The sequence below is a fragment of the Eleutherodactylus coqui genome, chromosome 7, assembly GCF_035609145.1.
Source record: "Eleutherodactylus coqui strain aEleCoq1 chromosome 7, aEleCoq1.hap1, whole genome shotgun sequence".
NCBI lineage: Eukaryota > Metazoa > Chordata > Amphibia > Anura > Eleutherodactylidae > Eleutherodactylus > Eleutherodactylus coqui.
The window spans coordinates 83,113,945-83,133,277 of record NC_089843.1 but is presented as its reverse complement, the minus strand read 5'-3'; the positions used below and the strand labels follow the sequence as shown (position 1 = coordinate 83,133,277).

At 45.8% G+C, this 19,333-nt stretch overlaps 1 protein-coding gene across 4 annotated transcripts in view; it reads right to left on the bottom strand.

Annotated features, from left to right (window-relative positions):
- Positions 1-19,284, bottom strand: part of ZBTB49 (zinc finger and BTB domain containing 49) — a 30,175-nt gene extending 10,891 nt beyond the window's left edge. Inside the window, exons 1-4 of one of the 4 annotated variants that reach the window (XM_066573285.1) lie at positions 19,244-19,284; positions 10,730-10,903; positions 8,313-9,328; positions 2,229-2,275 (exon numbers count right to left, since the gene is read on the bottom strand). In XM_066573285.1, coding sequence (XP_066429382.1) covers positions 2,229-2,275; positions 8,313-9,328; positions 10,730-10,881 — 1,215 coding nt within the window. In that variant the 5' untranslated portion in view covers positions 10,882-10,903; positions 19,244-19,284. Of the gene's footprint in view, positions 1-2,228; positions 2,276-8,312; positions 9,329-10,729; positions 11,198-17,135; positions 17,248-19,221 lie in introns of those variants that run through there. The other 3 variants (XM_066573286.1, XM_066573287.1, XM_066573284.1) reach the window with 3 other exon arrangements.
- Positions 19,285-19,333: the final 49 nt, after the last annotated feature.

Here is a 19,333-nt window from a genome sequence, read left to right as displayed (position 1 = left end):
GCAGATTTTGTCATGGATCGTGGCGCAGAGCCACCTCAGATTTCACCATTTCAATTATAATTCAGATGACGGACAGCCCAGTAGAGCTGAAGACAGGCTGACGGTACCAAGAAAATAAAGGATAAAACACTATAAACTGCTAAATTATGCAGAAATTCACCAGCTGTGGCCTATAATACAGAGAATATTTACAAGAAGGCCCCACTGATTTCATGCAGAAATACGCAGTGCATGTGCATGTATCATGTGTATTTACACGCTCCCATTGACTTTAAAGGCCTATTTTGGACCACAATAGAAAATGCTGCAATTTTTTTTCTTAACATGCGTGAATACACACGTGAAAACCGTATGTCTGAATACCCCAATGCAAATCAATGGGGTTTCAGCTCTCCGCATTACACATGTAACACGGAGCGTAAATACACCCGTGTGAATGAGCCCTTACTTTAGTAGATATATTTGAGACTATATACACGAGCGATGCTACGAGGTAAAAAATAAATAAAAATCACTGCATGTCCTATGTTTTCGAGTTCCCTCGGAACACATTGCCCATTGTTCTCAATGGGACAGTCAAACATATTGCATGCCGTGTGATGTGATGGGAAACACTTGGTGATCCTCTGATGCGCATAAAAAAAGGTTTTACTTCCTGGTTCGGTGTTGGGGAGGCGGAAGATGCAAGTGATAACAGGAAGAAAGAGAAAAAGCCACTTAGGGCTCAGTCACACGGGCGTATGTTTGCTGGGTAATGCGCAGCACTAAAAGCCTATTAATTTGTGTTGGCCCATTCAGACCTGTGAATTACATGCATCAAAAAAACGCAGCATGTCCTATTTTGGCGCAATACGTCCATTATTAAAATACGCATATTACGTGACCGTTTGCTGCGCACTGCATATTACGCATAAATACGTACGTAAAATGCAGCAAACATGCGCCCGTGTGAGAGAGTCCTTACTGTCACCCCCAACCTTTACAGCCTGCAGTGACCCCAGAGGGAATACAGGAACTTTTCTTCATGGTGTCACCCCCTTACACCGATGGCAGAGGGTTCATATGCCCATTGTCACATTTAGTTTTCTTCCTACTAAAAGGAGTGAAGTTCTACATCTAAATAGAACATTTGTCAATTTCATGATGTTTACTGGCATCTGAGACTTTGGATCTCTTCTGCAGATGGTAGGTATACATCTACATGTAGACATACTACAGAGGTGACACGTATACAGTCTATATACACATCTACAAATGGCATTAGTGGCAGGTCTTGCACATCTTGGGTTTTGCTCGGCTCAGACTTTTAGGCACAAACATTAAAGGGGTATTCTTATTTCAGCAAGATGTCTTAGTGATCGTTGGGACTAAGTTTAAGTGTTTCCCGGTGGTCCCGTTGAAGTGTATGGAAGAGAGTTGTGCAAGTGCCCCAGGGCTGAAATCTCAGGATCAGTGGGGGGGTCCAGAGAGGAGTCAGACCCCCACTGATCAACGAGTTATCTCCTATCCTGTGTGTAGGGAATACATTGCCGAGATGTGTCGACCCCTTTAATTTGTAGGCGTTTCTTTTTAAACACAACTTACATAATAGCATGAGGGCATCCATGACTGTAAAGTGGCATTTTGTAAACGTGTCACATTTCTACTTTCATAAGAGGTTTGTGGATATAATAGGATTACATTGTACCACTTCAGATTTAGCATGAAAATTGTCCCAGCAGTGAAGGGGTGAAAGATAGGCTCAGACTAGGACCGGCTGCACACAAGCGGGTCGGATTCCGCATGCAGGAGCCCACAGCAGAATCCGACCCTGCGCCCAGATGGTGACCCCCCGTACCCGACGACCTTCTTTTTCTGTACTGCTGATTGTCCGCACGGTGAGCAGTCAAACACGCGTGGTCTTTTTTTTCTAAATCCCTGCTTTTCCTGTGACGTTGCTAATCGATGATGCAGGTACCTTTCCCCAATGTCATTACAGAAGGGCCGCGGGTCGGACGGCTTCCATTGACTTGACAATGGAAGCCATCTGTGCGGAAACCGCACTAAAATAGAGCATGCTGCAATTTTTTCGCTCGTGTACAGGAAAAACGCTTTTCCATAGCATGCTATGGGTGGTATTTGCTGCGGAATCCGGAGGCGAATGCCCGCTTTGGATTCCGTAACGCAAATCTGGCCGTGTGCAGCCGGCCTAACTTATTAATACCAGGAATTACATGTGAATGTCTCACCTGGGAGAAGTGCTTCCCACAAACACTGCATTCAAAGGGCTTCTCACCTATAAAGAAACAGGTACATAATTAGGTATAAGGTACATCGGTCTTCGAGTGCCAGGAGAATTATGTAACAGCGGGACGGAGAAGAACAAAGCCCAGCTGGGTGAGGGGGACAAATTATACTGCATATGCCCTATAACTCATTGCTGGCGACCTCAATAAAGGGAAAGTGTCATCAGGAAACGGCTCACTGTATAATTCAGGTTTATTTGTTAACTGGGTATTCCGGTGACATTGTTACCCCCTATTCGCAGGGAATGGGAAAAGCTGATGATTTTGGTGGTCCAACCACTGGGACCCTGACTGATCACCAGAAAGGGGGTCTCTCCCCACAAGAGACTGGCAATAAAAATAGAGTGGTAGCATGCAGGCTTGCCCACCGTTCCATTTATTTCAATCGGAGTGCCCAAAATAGCCAAATTCAAGAGCTTGGCAATCTCCAGCGCTCCCACTGAAATGACTAGCTCGGTGGCCTAACATGCGTGCTGTTGCTCCATTCACTTTGCCAGTCTCTCAGTTAACATGGGACCCCCATTCTGGCAATTGGTGGGTGTCCCAGCAGTCAGATCTCCAATGACCTGCTAATTATCCCCTAACTGCAGGATAGTGGATAACTTAATGTCTCTGGAATACCCCTTTAAACACATTTTAATGACTTTTTGTTGATTTTGAAGTCATGATCTATATTTTACCCCCCCAAAAAAAATCCTGCAGTTTTCACCCCAACCACCAAGCTTAATAATACACTGACACTTTAGTAATCTCATCAGCATCACAGGCAGGTTTACAACAGGTGACACCTATATACAGCCAATACAGGACCCACTATTCACAATAGGTGATAATCACAGCTCACCTCCTCCCTCTCCCTGCATAATGACCTCTGCACGGGTTACAGAACATGGCTAGCACAGTCCCAGATAAAAATCAATGGGTTCTCTCCTCGCCATTGTGTGAATGTATTAGAATTGTTCCCAGCCAGAGAAACCACGTAATCTTGTAGATATATTTCCTTTTAATGGCTAACAAAAATACATAATGTAATAATAGCGAGCTTGCGAACCAACGCAGGGTTCTTCTTCAGGCTTATGGATTGGATCTGAAGAGGCATGGATATTTATACATACTTATAACATACATACTTATGACAAGGCACAGATATGGATGTGATTGGTTCGCACTTAAAGGGGTTGTCCCGCGAAAGCAAGTGGGGTTATACACTTCTGTATGGCCATATTAATGCACTTTGTAATATACATCGTGCATTAAATATGAGCCATACAGAAGTTATTCACTTACCTGCTCCAGTGCTGGCGTCCTCGTCTCCATGGTGCCGTCTAATTTTCAGCGTCTAATCGCCCGATTAGACGCGCTTGCGCAGTCCGGTCTTCTCCGTGTTGAATGGGGCTGCTTGTGCTGGAGAGCTGCTCCTTGTAGCTCCGCCCGTCACGTGTGCCGATTCCAGCCAATCAGGAGGCTGGAATCGGCAATGGACCGCACAGAAGACCTGCGGTCCACCGAGGGTGAAGATCCCGGCGGCCATCTTCGCAAGGTAAGTAAGAAGTCACCGGAGCGCGGGGATTCGGGTAAGTACTATCCGTTTTTTTTTTTCAACACATGCATCGGGTTTGTCTCGCGCCGAACGGGGGGGCTATTGAAAAAAAAAAAACCCGTTTCGGCGCGGGACAACCCCTTTAAAAGGAATTCTGCAACAGCAAACAAACTTTTTTTTGTCTAGGCACTGATAGCGGAGTGAAAGTTTTATGGTCCCTAAATTACTGTGGGGGGGGGGGGGGCAGGCTAGAATTGCTACAAGAGGTGCACAAAGATTTTTAGCTAAACACTGATAAGGGAGTGAAAGTTTATGGTCCCTGAATTACTGTTGATGAGGGTCTTATATATGCAATAAATGTCTCACACTTCCCGTTCACTCATAAATCCTGGGGAACAATTTAACCCAGTATTCAGCGTGTCAAAGGTTGTTATCAATTTATATTCCCAAATTCTTCTGTGGTTTTGTGACTTGAAACCACCCTTCAATATCAAAACTCTCATATCTCCTATGTCATGTCCATGGTTAGAGAAGTGCTCGGCCACAGGTAATTCTCTTTTTCTGTGTTTAATCGTGTGGCGATGAGATCTCATCCTTGCTTTCAGTTTCTGCCCTGTTTCTCCAACATAAAGCCCCCCAACAGGACACTTACTGCACATGATCAGGTACACAACATTGGACGTGGAACATGTTAATGTCCCCGGGATCTTATAGTCCTGCTGTGTGTTGGGGATCCGTATCCTGTCCGCAGTCAGTACATGTGAGCAGGTCTTACAGCTCCTTACATTACAAGGATAAGTTCCTTTTTGTGTGTCAGAGGGTCAATGCACTCCTGACTATAAAGTTCCTCAAGTTAGGAGGTTGCCTGTAACACAGAAGCAGAGGGTCTGGGAATATGATTTTCAGTGGGCATCCTTGTGCAGGGTATAGTGGAGTTTTCTTGCGGTTTTCCTCAGTACCTCTAGTTGCGGATTGTAGGTCACTACTAGAGGCACACGATTGTTTCTTTCCTTCTCCTTGTATTGGAGTAGTTGATTCCTGGGTATCCTGGTGGCTCTGTTGATTTGGTCATCAATTGAGGTGGGATGGTAGCCCTGATTTATAAATGTCCTTTTAGGAGGGTAGAAATGTTCCTCTCTGTCTGTTGGGTTGGAGCAGATCCGGTTGTATCTGATGGCCTGGCTGTAGACAATGGACTTTTTGAAGTGTTTAGGATGGAAACTGTCCCATGTGACATGGAGGAATATTTCAGAAGACTAAGACTGAAAGAATTCTTTCTTGATAAAGAGGACACTGGACTTTCAAGCACACAAACACAGGAGAAACTTGGGGCCAAAAAGAAGTCTGATTGGACGCCCCCTCCTGGACGGAATCGCACTTTGGACAAATACATAGACTCCTTTAGACATGCGGTGCAATCCACTATACTGGACAAGCATGGAAGTGAAACATTTAATATCAATATGCAGGAAAGAAGGGCCATCCATGCACTTAAAGGGGTTGTCCCGCGCCGAAACGGGTTTTTTTTTTTCCAACCCTTCCCCCCCTTCCCGTTCGGCGCGAGACAACCCTGATGCAGGGGTTAAAAAAGAACACCGCACAGTGCTTACCTGAATCCCCGCGCTCCGGTGACTTCTTACTTACCTGCTGAAGATGGCCGCCGGGATCTTCTCCCTCGGTGGACCACAGGGCTTCTGTGCGGTCCATTGCCGATTCCAGCCTCCTGATTGGCTGGAATCGGCACGTGACGGGGCGGAGCTACACGGAGCCCCATTGAGAAAAGGAGAAGACCCGGACTGCGCAAGCGCGTCTAATTTGGCCATTAGACGCTGAAAATTAGACGGGCACCATGGAGACGAGGACGCCAGCAACGGAACAGGTAAGTGAATAACTTTTGATAACTTCTGTATGGCTCATAATTAATGCACAATGTACATTACAAAGTGCATTAATATGGCCATACAGAAGTGTATAGACCCACTTTGTTTCGCGGGACAACCCCTTTAAGAGCAACAAGGAAATCACGATTAAGCCTGCAGATAAGGGTGGTGCTATAGTCCTCATGAATATATCAGACTACAAGAAAGAAGCAAAACAGACAACAGTAATTTAGGGACCATAAAACTTTCACTTCGCTATCAGTGCCTAGACAAAAAAGTTTGTTTGCTGTTGCAGAATTCCTTTTAAGTGCGAACCAATCACATCCATATCTGTGCCTTGTCATAAGTATGTATGTTATAAGTGTGTATAAATATGCATGCCTCTTCAGATCCAATCCATAAGCCTGAAGAAGAACCCTGCGTTGGTTCGCAAGCTCGCTATTACATCATGTATTTTTGTTAGCCATTAAAAGGTATCATATCTATAAGATTACTTGGTTTCGCTTGCTGGGAACAATCACATTTTGCTCTACTGGCTAACATGGTACCAAATCTTTGTTTTCATTAATGTATTAGAATGTCCATTAGAACTTGTGTCACTAGGACACAGGCTGCTGTTAGGACACCATTTAGTGTGTCAAACATGGAACTGTGAAATAAGGCCCCTTAAAGGCAGTCACAAAAAGGCATGGTAGGAGTTGTGAAAGGGCTAAAGCTTAAAGAGAGTCTGTTAGCTCATATGAGCCCCATAAACTGAAGCTATGGTCACATAGGAGCTAACATGCTGACCCCAGGGATAGTTACCTTCCCTGCCGTTCCTCTTGAATGCGTTTGCCAGACTACTTGCCATGAACGCACCTATGTAGTCTGCCAGTTGCTGCTGAATGCACTTTCGACAGTGGACATCAGGGGGAACGGCAGGGAAGGTAGCTAGAAGACTCACATTGCTGACTTTAGCATGTTAGCCCCTATGAACCCATAAATGTAGTTTATTGGGTTCTTAAGAGCAGACAGACTCCCTTTAACCCTTTCCAATCCAATTTGTATTCTGGTTTTCCTAGGGGGCTTACTCTTTATCTACTGTTATACAATGGCGCTATATGCTGGCTAAAGCCAGTACTGCATGGGGGGGGACACATTGGATACGCTCCGACAGCAGAGAGGCTGGCAATATACAGTAAGAGAACCCCGACGGACGTCTTTAAACATTGGAGCTGTACAGCCTTAAATCATAATGTCTTTAGACGTCAGACAGCGGATTGGAGAGGGTTAAGTTAAGAAATGTGCGGACAACAAATCCAGGAGGTCTAGGAAATGCATGCGCATCAATTGATGAGTGGCCAAGTTCCGAGCAGATATTTTTCTGCAGTGTGTAGATTAGATTTCTTACTATCTCATCCCCTTTTTTTGCTACTGTAATATTCTACAAATTTTTCATCCGCAAGCCTGGATGAAAAATCCGCAGCATTTCTGCTGTGTGGGAGTGTAGCCCAATAGTTGTCCAATTTTAATCCCTACCATAGCTCAGCCACAATAATATTAAGCTCCTATAACTAATAATGTGTGCATTGACATAAGAATATATAATATATACAACATAGGTTGGGAGTTGGATGGAACTTACCGGAATTAAAAACCTAATCTGCAATATAATTAAATGGAGACAAATGAAGCACAGAACTTAAAGCGGCTATCCAGTTTCCAAAGCCCATATTTTACATACCCCATTAGGGAACCCGGAGTTAATAAAGAGGCTCTCTTGTTCAAGATCCTCGTCTCCTGATCAGAATGGAGAGCGGTTACAAAGAGTGTTCACTGTGTAATGCTTCATGTTACCTGTGGAGGTGCTGTAGGACAACTGCACACTTTCTATCAGGTGTCTCCATAGACTACAGCTGATCGTTGGGGATCCCAAAAAAGGGATACTTTATGATCAACTTCTAACAATTAGAGATTATTAAAAATGGAGGAAGCCTTTAAAAAGCTGACTATAGAGCATGGATGTGCAAAATGCTATAGACTTTAGGAGCCAGTTAAACCACTTCAGGATCTAATTTGAGGTATTTTTTACCTTTCGTGGACATCAATCAAAAACAACCCAAAACGGGCATACATTTATAGGTGAATAAGGCCGCCTGCAGACGAGCGGGTCAGATCCGGCAGCGAGAATTCTCGCCGCGGGACCCGACCCGAGAGCCTGCAGGGACGAGCGCGTACTCTCCCGCGCCTGGCGGCCCCAGCTCTTTCATGTGCCGGCTGCGGCGCAGCCGCAGACCGGAGCCGGCGGCTGGGTGAGTGCGTGCCCCGCACAAAAATAGGACATGCAGCGGTTTGTTTGCCGCGCGAGATTTCGCGCGGCCAAACCGCGGCCGTCTGCATAGAAGTGCGTATTGTAATGCACTCCTATGCAAACTTTCAGTGGCGGAAATCCCGTGGGAAATCCCACCGCGGGATTTCCGCCCGTGTGCAGGCGGCCTTAGTCTGTAAACTGGATTTGGCCCACTTTACTATTGCGGATATGTTCAACTTTACATATGAAATATCCAGGACACTTTATGGGTACCACTCAATAAGGGGGTGATCTAAGCAACCATTACCTCACTATACCTGTATGAGAACGCTTGTGCAGCTCGAGATTACTGGGGTGTTTGAACCTCTTTCCACACACATCACAAGAGCAATGCTTGGAGACAGGAGCACTCTGATCTTCCAAGTTAGGACTCTCGGCTCTCCCCACCTCAACATTTTCTTCCACAGTGTCCAGAATTTCCCCATCTGCTTCCTTTTCCAAAAAGTTTTTCTCTGTTCTCTCCAGCTCCACATTTGGAAAGACAGTCTCCTCTACAGCTTTGTGCGAGACTCCTATGGGTTCAGAAGACTCTTCAGCCGCCTTCTGAGACCTCAGAAAGTTTAACTTCTTTAAATGAATAGCTTTCTTAAGACGCATCTCCTGAGGGAACTGTAATGGAGACGTCTCTGGATCCTGGGATGTAACAAAGGTTTGTGAGAATGCAGGTAAGGGTTCAAGAGGTAAAGAGTCAGATGGGGCCAAGATGGATTCAGAGTTATTTAAGGTCCATGGTTGAGATTCAATACTGGGCTCTGTGCAAACACTGGTTGTTGTTAGCTGTTCTGCTGCCTTGTCCGCCGTCTCCTTGTAAAACAACTTACTATAAAAATCACGTAGCTTATATGGTTGCCCAAAATGCTTCAAGGAGACAAGTGCACTCTTGGGTACTTCACTAGGAGGAACATTCCCTTTATCAGCCTGGGGTTGTCTTTCATCTGCTATGGGCTCTTCTAGGAGTGTTGTGTTGAGGTGCTCATTGGAAATTGGATTATTAAAGGCGGTATAAGTGCCCTGGAGAGGTAGAGAACTGTTGCATGGCATGGAAGTGACTGGATCAACATTTGTGGTCAGCTTTAGGAAGCTGTAACACATGTTTAAGACGTTTTGTACCTGCAGGCATTGTGCAATGTCCAACATAACCTGTATGTTATCGTTGTTCAGGTCCAGGTGAGAAGTATACATAAAGTCCAAAATTTGACCTATTCCACCGATGTTCTTAATGTCCAAATGAAAGACATCATTTTTCTGGTTTGAAGCATTCTGAAAGAGAGATCTGTCAAAGGAGAGGATAAAGATGAGGATGTATACTTCTGCTGTAAAAACATCTAAGCCCAAGACCCGAAGTATGATCGCTAGATATCATGGTGCCATAAGGAGGGCCTCAATAAAGCTCACACTGAATGATGGCAAGGTGGCACAAAAAAACTGAATAACTATAAAAGATACTTTGTGTTTGGACTGGCTTTGACTCATATCCTTTACTTTATCCATGTTATGGCCACCCACTGACGTCGGCAGCACTCCTCTCACCTCCATCTCCATCCAGCAGCAACACCCTCCCCACTACCATTCCTTTGGTTGCTGCCTCGGCCTATAGTGTATACGTGAGCGGTCAACCTGCCTCAACGTAGGTTAGCCGGTACTCAGCTATCCCAGGCTATTTAAGGCTCTTTCCCACCACTGGAAGGTAACTGAGCACGAAGGTTCCTAGTGTTATCGTGAAGGTTCTTCTGTATTCTGCTTGCTTCCATGTTTTGAACTTTCACCTAAATACCTAACTTTCCCGAACTCTGCCTGTCCTGACCTTAGCCAGTTTACCAACCACATCTTGGTGAATGCCATCTGCCCTGACCTCCTGCCTGTATACCAAATTGCACAAACTTTGCCTGCCCTGACCTTAGTTATTTAGAATCATAGAATGGTAGAGTTGGAGAAACCTCCAGGGTCATCGGGTCCAACTCCCTGCTCAGTGCAGGATCACTAAATCATCCCAGACAGATGTCTGTCCAGCCTTTGTTTGAACACTTCCATTGAAGGAGAACTCACCACCTCCCATGGTAACCTGTTCCACTCATTGATCAGCGTCAGAGTCAGTTATCTGACTCTGTCTGAGCCTGATCTCTGTACCATGCTCTGGTATCTTTTGACTTGCCGGGTCGGCTGTTACCGTACGGAGACTACTCTTGAGGTAGTATCCAGAAGGTTGCCTGCAGCAAAGACCTCTAAAATAGAGGTTAAATGATAAAGACTACGGAACTCTTGGAGCTGCCATCTGGTAGTAGTGCCAAGTCAAATTAGTCAGTCACACGGTGGGTCCACGCCTGCTGCGTAACACTCAATATGCAAGTAAAATACAAGGATTACCATACATACTGTTTTAATATATGTTCATCTATGCAGTCTACGTGGGCAAAAGCTGCAGTAGTTCACAGTGCAACCATGCAAAGCTTGCCACACTGCAAACTACCACTACATGTACTGGGACCCTTAGAAAGTGTATAGCAGTTGGCTAATAATGGGTCAACCCTCAATCTGTAGATCCACTGACAATGATTGACAATGCAGGGGCTTGTGTGTCCTACCCTCCACAGCTATCAATAAAAAGCTAACATGCACACGACCTGGATCTTCATGGAAAATCATTCTGACTGCAGCGAAAGTCGTTGCACCTTACCGAAAATACTGACTAAAAGCAGCGAGCACGTTCTTATGGGCTTTGAAGCAGACTCCCTTCACCACCAGCATGCAGTCACACAGCAGTCCTTGGATACGTTGCTCGTGAAGCTGCTGTAGAAGGTGACAACTGTGACTTGCGGTCGGGTCCATTCTGGAAGACCATTTCAATGCTCTAGAAATGCAAGAAAAGGCATTAACGTTATGATGTAAGATACCTAGGCCATCGCTGGTGTAACCCTTACCTGTAGAACAAAAATTACATCCTCCGATCTGCATCATAAACCCAGACAGGGCTATAAGGAACAAGTGTGGAAGTAGAATCCCTTATGTAGCGACTGGTGGCTGTGGATTCTGACTTGTGTGCAATGTTTTATGAAAGACATCATCTTATAAGGGTCTTCGGTTAGTCTGGTGGTGTAAGACAGCGGTCCTACTTTCCTCCCTAAACACATCAGATTGTTGGCTGATCCAATTGATATTGGTGGCTTCAGACAGCTTTTTGTTTTATGTGTATAACCAGCAAAAAAGGATAAAACAGGTATAACAATTTAAAGGGGTTGTCCCGCGCCGAAACGGGTTTTTTTTTTTTTAAAACCCCCCCCCCCCCGTTCGGCGCGAGACAACCCCGCTGCAGGGGTTAAAAAAACAACCCGCACAGCGCTTACCTGAATCCCGGCGGTCCGGCGTCTTCATACTCACCTGCTGAAGATGGCCGCCGGGATCCTCTGTCTCCATGGACCGCAGGGCTTCTGTGCGGTCCATTGCCGATTCCAGCCTCCTGATTGGCTGGAATCGGCACGTGACGGGGCGGAGCTACACGGAGCCCCATTCAGAAAAGAAGAAGACCCGGACTGCGCAAGCGCGGCTAATTTGGCCATCGGAGGGCGAAAATTAGTCGGCACCATGGAGACGAGGACGCCAGCAACGGAGCAGGTAAGTATAAAACTTTTTATAACTTCTGTATGGCTCATAATTAATGCACAATGTACATTACAAAGTGCATTAATATGGCCATGCAGAAGTGTATAGACCCACTTGCTGCCTCGGGACAACCCCTTTAAGTCATCCCCTATATATGTCACTACTAAATTTTAAAAAAAAGTATGGTCTACATGGGTAGCAACTTCGGAAACTCCATGATGGGGGCTAAAACTTTGGACTCCCTCCCCCCCCCAAATCCCATTTTTAACTCCTTGTTGCTGACAAAATCATTTTTGGGTTGTATAAGGTTTCTATTGCTGGAGACTGTGCACCTACCTACCTACCTACCTGTGATTGTGTCCCATTTACCGGGGATCGGAATACCCTGCGTGGACCAATCATATCGGTTCGGCCTACAATTACTGTTGAGATTGCTGTCATTTGCCGTTTTGTTTGGCTATGCTTACATAAATCATATCAAACTGTCTCTTGTGGTGGTTGTTATGTGCCTTATTTTATTTCATTGTTACTAAATTATAAAGCAGTTAACCCCTTAAAGACCAGGCTGTTTGGTATCTTAAAGACCAGACATGTTTTAGGGATTTTACCCATGTGGTGGTTTTGCTGCCGTATTTTATCCTTCAGCTACCAAAAAGAGTTTTGCTGCCTTTTTTTCCCCCATGACATATAGGACTATATTGTTACATCTTTCTTCACTGACTTTATTTTCCCGCCTTTTAGTTTTTTTTAATTTGACACTTTTCCAGTGTAGCTGGGGCATCCATAGAATACGTAGTTACAGGGAAAAACATACCTGTGTAGTGACAATAGTCACTAACAGAGCTGATCTGGGTCTGCAAGGACCCTGCAGCTCTGCTGTGCCAGGGGTCTCCCAGCAGTCACGTGACCGCCGGGTTGCATAGTAGAGGAAACACTTCCACTTCTTAGTGCATAGTGTTTAGTAAGCTCAGTGTATCCGAAAAAGGAGAATGCAGAAAAGGTTAAAAAACTGCTTCTCCCTTCTCCTCCAGGTTCTCAGCTGTTGCTACCGCGTTTCTCATCAAAATAAGACCCTGTCTTATATTATTTTTTGGGATGTCTTATTATACTTACCAACTGCAGGCTCAGCCAGGACCCTCCCGCTGCTCTCTGGAGGTTCACGCTGCTCTTGCAGTCCTTGGCCGCCCACAGGACTTCCTGGTTACGGGATTCATAAATCCTGCCTCCAGGAAGCGATAGCTGTGACTGGTTCTTCGACCACTGCTCAGCCAAGAAAAGCAGCACTCGTTAAACTAATCACAGCGATCGCATTGGTTCAACGAGCGCTGCATTGATTGGCTAACCAGCAGTCGAAGAACCAATCACAGCCATCGCATTGTGGAGGCAGAAGTTATGAATTCCGTAACCAGGAAGTAATGTTGTATGAGTGGCCGAGCACTGTAGGACCACACCGGAGCTCTGGAGAGCAGCAAGAGGGACCTGGCTGAGCCTGCTAGGTAAGTATTTTCTTTTTTTATGTAGTGTAACTAGGGCTTCTATTTCAAGCCTCCACAAAAATGCTGTAAAATCAGGCTAGGGCTTATTTTCAGGAAAACACGGTAACAGCTGAGGATCCGACCTGCTCTTGCTTCATTGCTGGAACGGAGGCTTAAATCCCGAGCTGTATTTTTGCTTTTGATTAAAGCCCAGTTCCAAGCACCATATATTTACTTGGTCCTAAGGCGTTAAAGGGCCTGAGACAAGTAAAATGTCACCAATATCAAGCCTCAAACTAGTGATGAGAAATAACTTGAATGGGCTATCTACAACCGGCAAATTACTGCCCATGTATACTCCGAGAAGGATGTGGCATCATCAATGGTGCACCCCGTGCTGTGGGTGGCATCAGGTACATCCTTCCATCGGTGTCCGGCATCACACGTGTATCATTTATGGAGCGATGCCTTATTATTACAGTGACAACTATCATATAAGCCATCACGAGTTGTAAGACAGAGGCCTATTGTCCTATATAATAATACAGTATACAGATCTACGCACAGCCATCTACTATACAAAGACCAACCTGACGGGAAAACGTTTCATTCCGTCACAGAGTACACAGATTGGCCGCAGGCCTTCAGATGAACCTACTGTGCTGGAATAAAAGGGAACGTCTGCTTCAATTACATAGACTGGAATCACCATAATCCGGTGACTAATGAATACTCTCAGATACTGGAGACACATAATCAGATCTGCACAGGAAATAACAGACTTCTATCAAAGCGATCACGAGACATGGACTACTCATCCACCGGTCTTCAAGAAGTAATGGCAGTCAGCAGGGAGGACTAGCCCCTCATGGCAGGGTATAAGAGCAGGTTTGAGCACTGGTTGCATCTCGAAGCTTCTGAAAGGTCCAGAATGAAGCGGGGATACACGTCACGGAAGTTGTCAATGTCATAAGTATCCGGCCACGGGCTTTATGCCGAAGCGGGACACAACTGATGGCATTTTGGGTGCACTAGACATAATACTATAGAAAAAGTCTATGCATGAAACACACATGGCATAATCACACATGGCATAAACACACATGGCATAATCACACATCGCATAAACACACATGGCATAATCACACATCGCATAAACACACATGGCATAAACACAAGATGAAACTACCAGAGTTTATTGGAAACGCACCTGCTAACAAACAATCTAAATCCACTTAAAAAGTCCCAATAATTGGGAACATGTTAATGAGCAAAGGCCATATACAAAATAAGCATGGACCACATGTAACCAAGATTACAGAATATTTTTACAGCACCATAAATATTAACCCCTTAATGACCAGTAAATTCTTGGCGCTTAGTCCTGGGCTTTAATCCCAGGTAATAGCAGAAAGTACAGCGCGGGATTAAAGCTGCCGCAATTAAGCGGAAACAGGTAGGGTCCTCAGTTATTACTGAGGACTCAGAAGGTAGAAGCGGTTTTTAGCAGCTTCAGCCTTCTTTCCAGGCTACAGGGAACTCACTGAGTGCTATGTACTAAAGAGAGAGTGTTACTCCCACTATTTGACTCAGTCATCATGTGACTACTGGGTGCCCCCTGGCACAGTAGAGCTGAAGGCCGCCTGTCCACGGGCAATTCTTCACTGCATTTCCTGCGGCGATAATCTGGCCGCGGGAAACGCAGTGAACGCTTTCCATAGGCTACTATGGAAAGCGCAGCCCTGCAGTCCACGAGCGGAGAATCACAGCGATCCGTTACAGAAATGAAGTACAAAAATTACAGAATAAAATAAAAGAAATTTAAAAAAAAAAAAAAATGACCCACCGACGACACCAACCAAAAAAGTCACCATATGCACCCTGTAATCCGAAACTATACAAACTATACATCAAAACGTCTGAAGCAAAATGAGGAGCCCATTCCTGTACTTTATTTTAATGTAAATATACTAATTTTAAAAACAAAACTACAAATTTAGAAAAATTGTTTTTTTTTAAGCTTTTCACCCTTAAAGGGGTTGTCTCGCGAAAGCAAGTGGGATTAAGTGCTTCTGTATGGCCTCCTGATTGGCTGGAATCGGCACGTGTGACGGGGGCGGAGCTACGCAATGACGCGTACAAGGGGCGGAGCCAAAACGCCGCTGCTGCCGAGCGGAGCCGAAGGGAGAAGACCCATCTGCGCAAGCGCGTCTAAAAAAGCAAGAAGACACCGAAATTAGACGGAGCCATGGAGACGAGGACGCCAGCAACGGAGCAGGTAAGTGAATAACTTGTGTATGGCTCATATTTAATGCACGATGTATATTACAAAGTGCATTAATATGGCCATACAGAAGTACTTAACCCCACTTGCTTTCGCGAGACAACCCCTTTAATAAAACTAAAAAACGGGAAAAAAAGTCAGTGAAAAAAAAATATAGATAGAAAAAAAATATCCTTATATGGCCGCCTGCAGATGGTTGGGTCGGTTCTGCAGAGGCCTGCGGCTCACCCGCTCCCGGCGTCTTCTCTCTGCGCTGTGTGCCGGCTAGCTGGCGCATGCACAGAGGGGAGCCGGCCCGTCACCACTGACATTTCTGTGCGGGCCTCTGCGAGACTGGCACAGAAATAGAACATGCCGCGATTTGTTGTTCGCGTGTGTTTTCATGCAGACAAATTACGGCCGTCTGCCTAGGATTGCGTTATCTAATGCAATCCTATGCAGGCGGGCATGGGCGGAAATTCTGCGGGAAATCCTGCCATGGAATTTCTGCCCGTGTGCAGGGGGCCTATGTCACAGAAAAAAACTATTTTGGTTGCTGAAGAGAAAAAAAAGGGGGCAGCAAAACCACCACATGGGTAAAATCCCTAAGAAATGTCTGGTCCTTTAGGACTAAAACACCCTGGTCCTTAAGGGGTTAAACATCAAATACTGAAATCTTCATACCCTGCCCTCAGCACCAATGGTGTAATACGTTTGAATCACCAGGTATTACCCAAGTCCCAGTACACATATAAAGCCTAGAAAGGTCAGTCAACATAACTAAGTCTATTTCCAACAATCTAAGGCAAAAATAAAGTGCTGGTGCGCAGGTCAATAGCCGTAAGAAGTGGGACCGGCAGTGGCTGACCGCTGTGCACTGCTGGCAGACATGTCTGCACTGGCAAAATATTTTACAAGCAACTTATAATACTGTAGTAGAAAATAAGAAGAGAAATCCTGCTCTACCAATTCCCTTGGCTCCCGTGTTATCGATTCCCTGTTCCCCCACAATACTTGTTTACCGGGCTCTAGTGATAACTCGAAAGTCGGCACCGCTGTGATCAGTAATTGGCTGCAATTGTCACATCGCTGGAGCTGGGTGAACCGAGATGGGCAGGAGAATTACCAGCACCATGGAAGTGGCAGAGAATTCGTAAAGGGAGCGTCACTACTTTCAATAGCTTACAAGCAGCTCATAATAGTAACATAGTACGCTGGGCTGAAAAACGACAATGTCCATATAGTTCAGCCTGTTTCCACCCCCCTTTGTTGATCCAGAGGAAGGCAAAAACAATGAGTCAGAAGCCAAATTTACCCTATTTGGGGGGAAAAACTTCCTTTCTGACTCCAAAATGGCAGTCAGAATAATCCCTGGATCAACGTTTGATAGTTCCTACCTGACTGCAAGACCCGGATCAACAACCCCGCTGGTCACTTAATGTCTATATCCTGTAATATAGCGATCTAGAAAGACATCTAGTCCCCTCTTAAACTCCTCTATGGATTTTGCCATCACCACGTCCTCAGGCAGAAAGTTCCACAGTCTCACTGCTCTTACAGTAAAGAACCCTTTTCTGTGTTGGTGATGAAACCTGCTTTCCTCTAAACGTAGCGGATGCCCTCTTGTTACCGTCGCAGTCCTGGGTGTAAACAGATCCTGGGAGAGATCCTTGTATCGTCCCCTCATGTATTTATAGTTATTTGGTCGGTAAAAAATATTTTATGGGGTTCAAAAATTCCTTTACCGCTTTCAGAGGACCAAAGAGTCACTGGAGGGTTGTGGAGTAATGCATCCTATTACTGGTACATCCAAAGATCTCCAATAGGGCTTTCCGTGTGTCCCCCTCACCAGGCATCTGTACAGGGTGGTAAAACAGTTGGGTGCAATTTATTTATAAGAGCAGATACTGTTCAAAAATGGAGAATGGGGATAATTTTTTGTGGGATTGGGAGGCCTCCATTCTGTATTATGTAGGCACAATGTGGCGCTGGGACAGTCATATTCTGAAAGGGCATCTATTTTATCCGGAACATATATGATAACCACGTACTGGCACTGGAAGGGGGAGGAGCCTAAATCATTTCAGAATTTTTAATTTTTTTTAGAATTTTTTTTTAAAGGAAAGTGAGCATTTTTAATTTGGGGGCACCAGGCACTTACATTTGGCACCTCCTTTTGCCATTTTTATTACAAGCACATCATTATTTCACTCCTTTGTCACCCTTGTAAAAGTCAAATTATCACAATGGCAGTCGGGTCCAGAAAAATGCAGGTTTGTAGCAAAAGTAATCAGCCATCAAACTACCAAGGGGTTAAATAGTCCCATTAGGACATATAGACATGGAAGAGCGGGGGTCCCTCCATGAGTCAGTGTCCTAGTATTACACGGATGGGTTCTCATCTGAATGGCCCAGCTGTCTGCTAGGGAGCCGGACTGCAATGATCACACGGCTCGAATTAAAGGGACTGTCTGTGGTGCAATGTCAACATCTCACATTGTGCGGCTTAAAGGGACATTTTATCCTGGGGCTGGAGGAGGCAGTTCTATTACCTGCCAATACCCCTCGGATCTGCTGGTTCTGGGTCAGCCATCCAAGATGACCGATGGAATCTGTGCACTACTTAATCCCCATAGCGCATTAGACTACCGATTCACTACACCTACTCTATGATTGGCCAGCACTGCTCACGTGGTTAACATTGGCCAATCAGAGAACAGTGCCCAGTGTGCATTTGGCAACTAGAAAATTACAGCGGCCATCTTGAATGGCTGAAAAAACGTTCCCAAACCGGCAGATCGGAGGGACATCGGCAGGTAATATGACTCCATCCCTCAGTCTGGGACACACATTTGGTATTTCAGCCGCACTTCAGTAGCGTTGAGCGAGACCAGCGGGGGGTTAGTTTTAGGGTTGGCCTTAGTTGCCGCCCCTCCTACGGCCCTGCTGCTGCTTATTTAACGGGCCGGCACTTGTGCACATCTCCAAAGGGGGGTGTGTACCCAACAACCAACCAATCAGGTCGCTGGAATCGCTCACAGCTACTGAAGTGCGGCTGAAATACCAAATATGCGTCTAGGACAGTTGTAGTCCTGGGATCTGCGGATCACTTTAAAGGGCTTGTCCAGGAGGAGATCACATGACAGCTGGTCATGAGGTCACAGCATACGCCTGCAGCTGCCATCTTTTTTCAGAATTCCCTTGTTTTGCCATTCCCTCATTACTTTTACCATCCGAGACTCCTTTTTAAAGGGACTTTCCATACAATTGTTACTGATGACCGATCCTAGGGCGGATCGGGCCCCCGCTGTCCGCGCCACAACAGTGTATACGGAACAGAAGCAGCCTGCTCTGACCCCACATAGTGGCCGGCACTGGTAACTGCAGGCTCCCATTAAAATAAATGAGAGCTGCACCTGCAGTTACCAGCACCGGCCACTACTTGGGATTAGCACTATCTGCTTTCACTCCGTACCCCGCGTGTTGTGTCGCTGACCGCGGCCCATCAACTACCATGACCTATCCTGAGAACAAGTCAGCGCTATAAATAGCCTGGAAACCCCCTTTAACTAGGGTGTGACCCCAAAACCCAGGCTGCCGCCCTACTCATCAGTCTTGTAATGGGACGTGTTACCAATGGCCCCAGCACAATATAGTCCCCCAGCCCTGAAAAGAGGGGAGCTGCCATTACTTGCAGTAGGTGACACTTTATAAACTGCCCCTGTGTTACAGCATATTGGCTTCCACCATGATGTAACGTACGGCTGGCTGTAGTCTGGCCTCCCGGTAATACACAGTACATGCACAGGCATAGGGGTGGACAATACTGACCAGGGCAGCGCCGCCGGCTTACCAACAACTCTGCATCTTCTCTGGCGTCATTTCTGCGCGACGACAACGTCACTTCCGCCCTCACAGCGAAGTTGGTTTCGATTCCACTAAG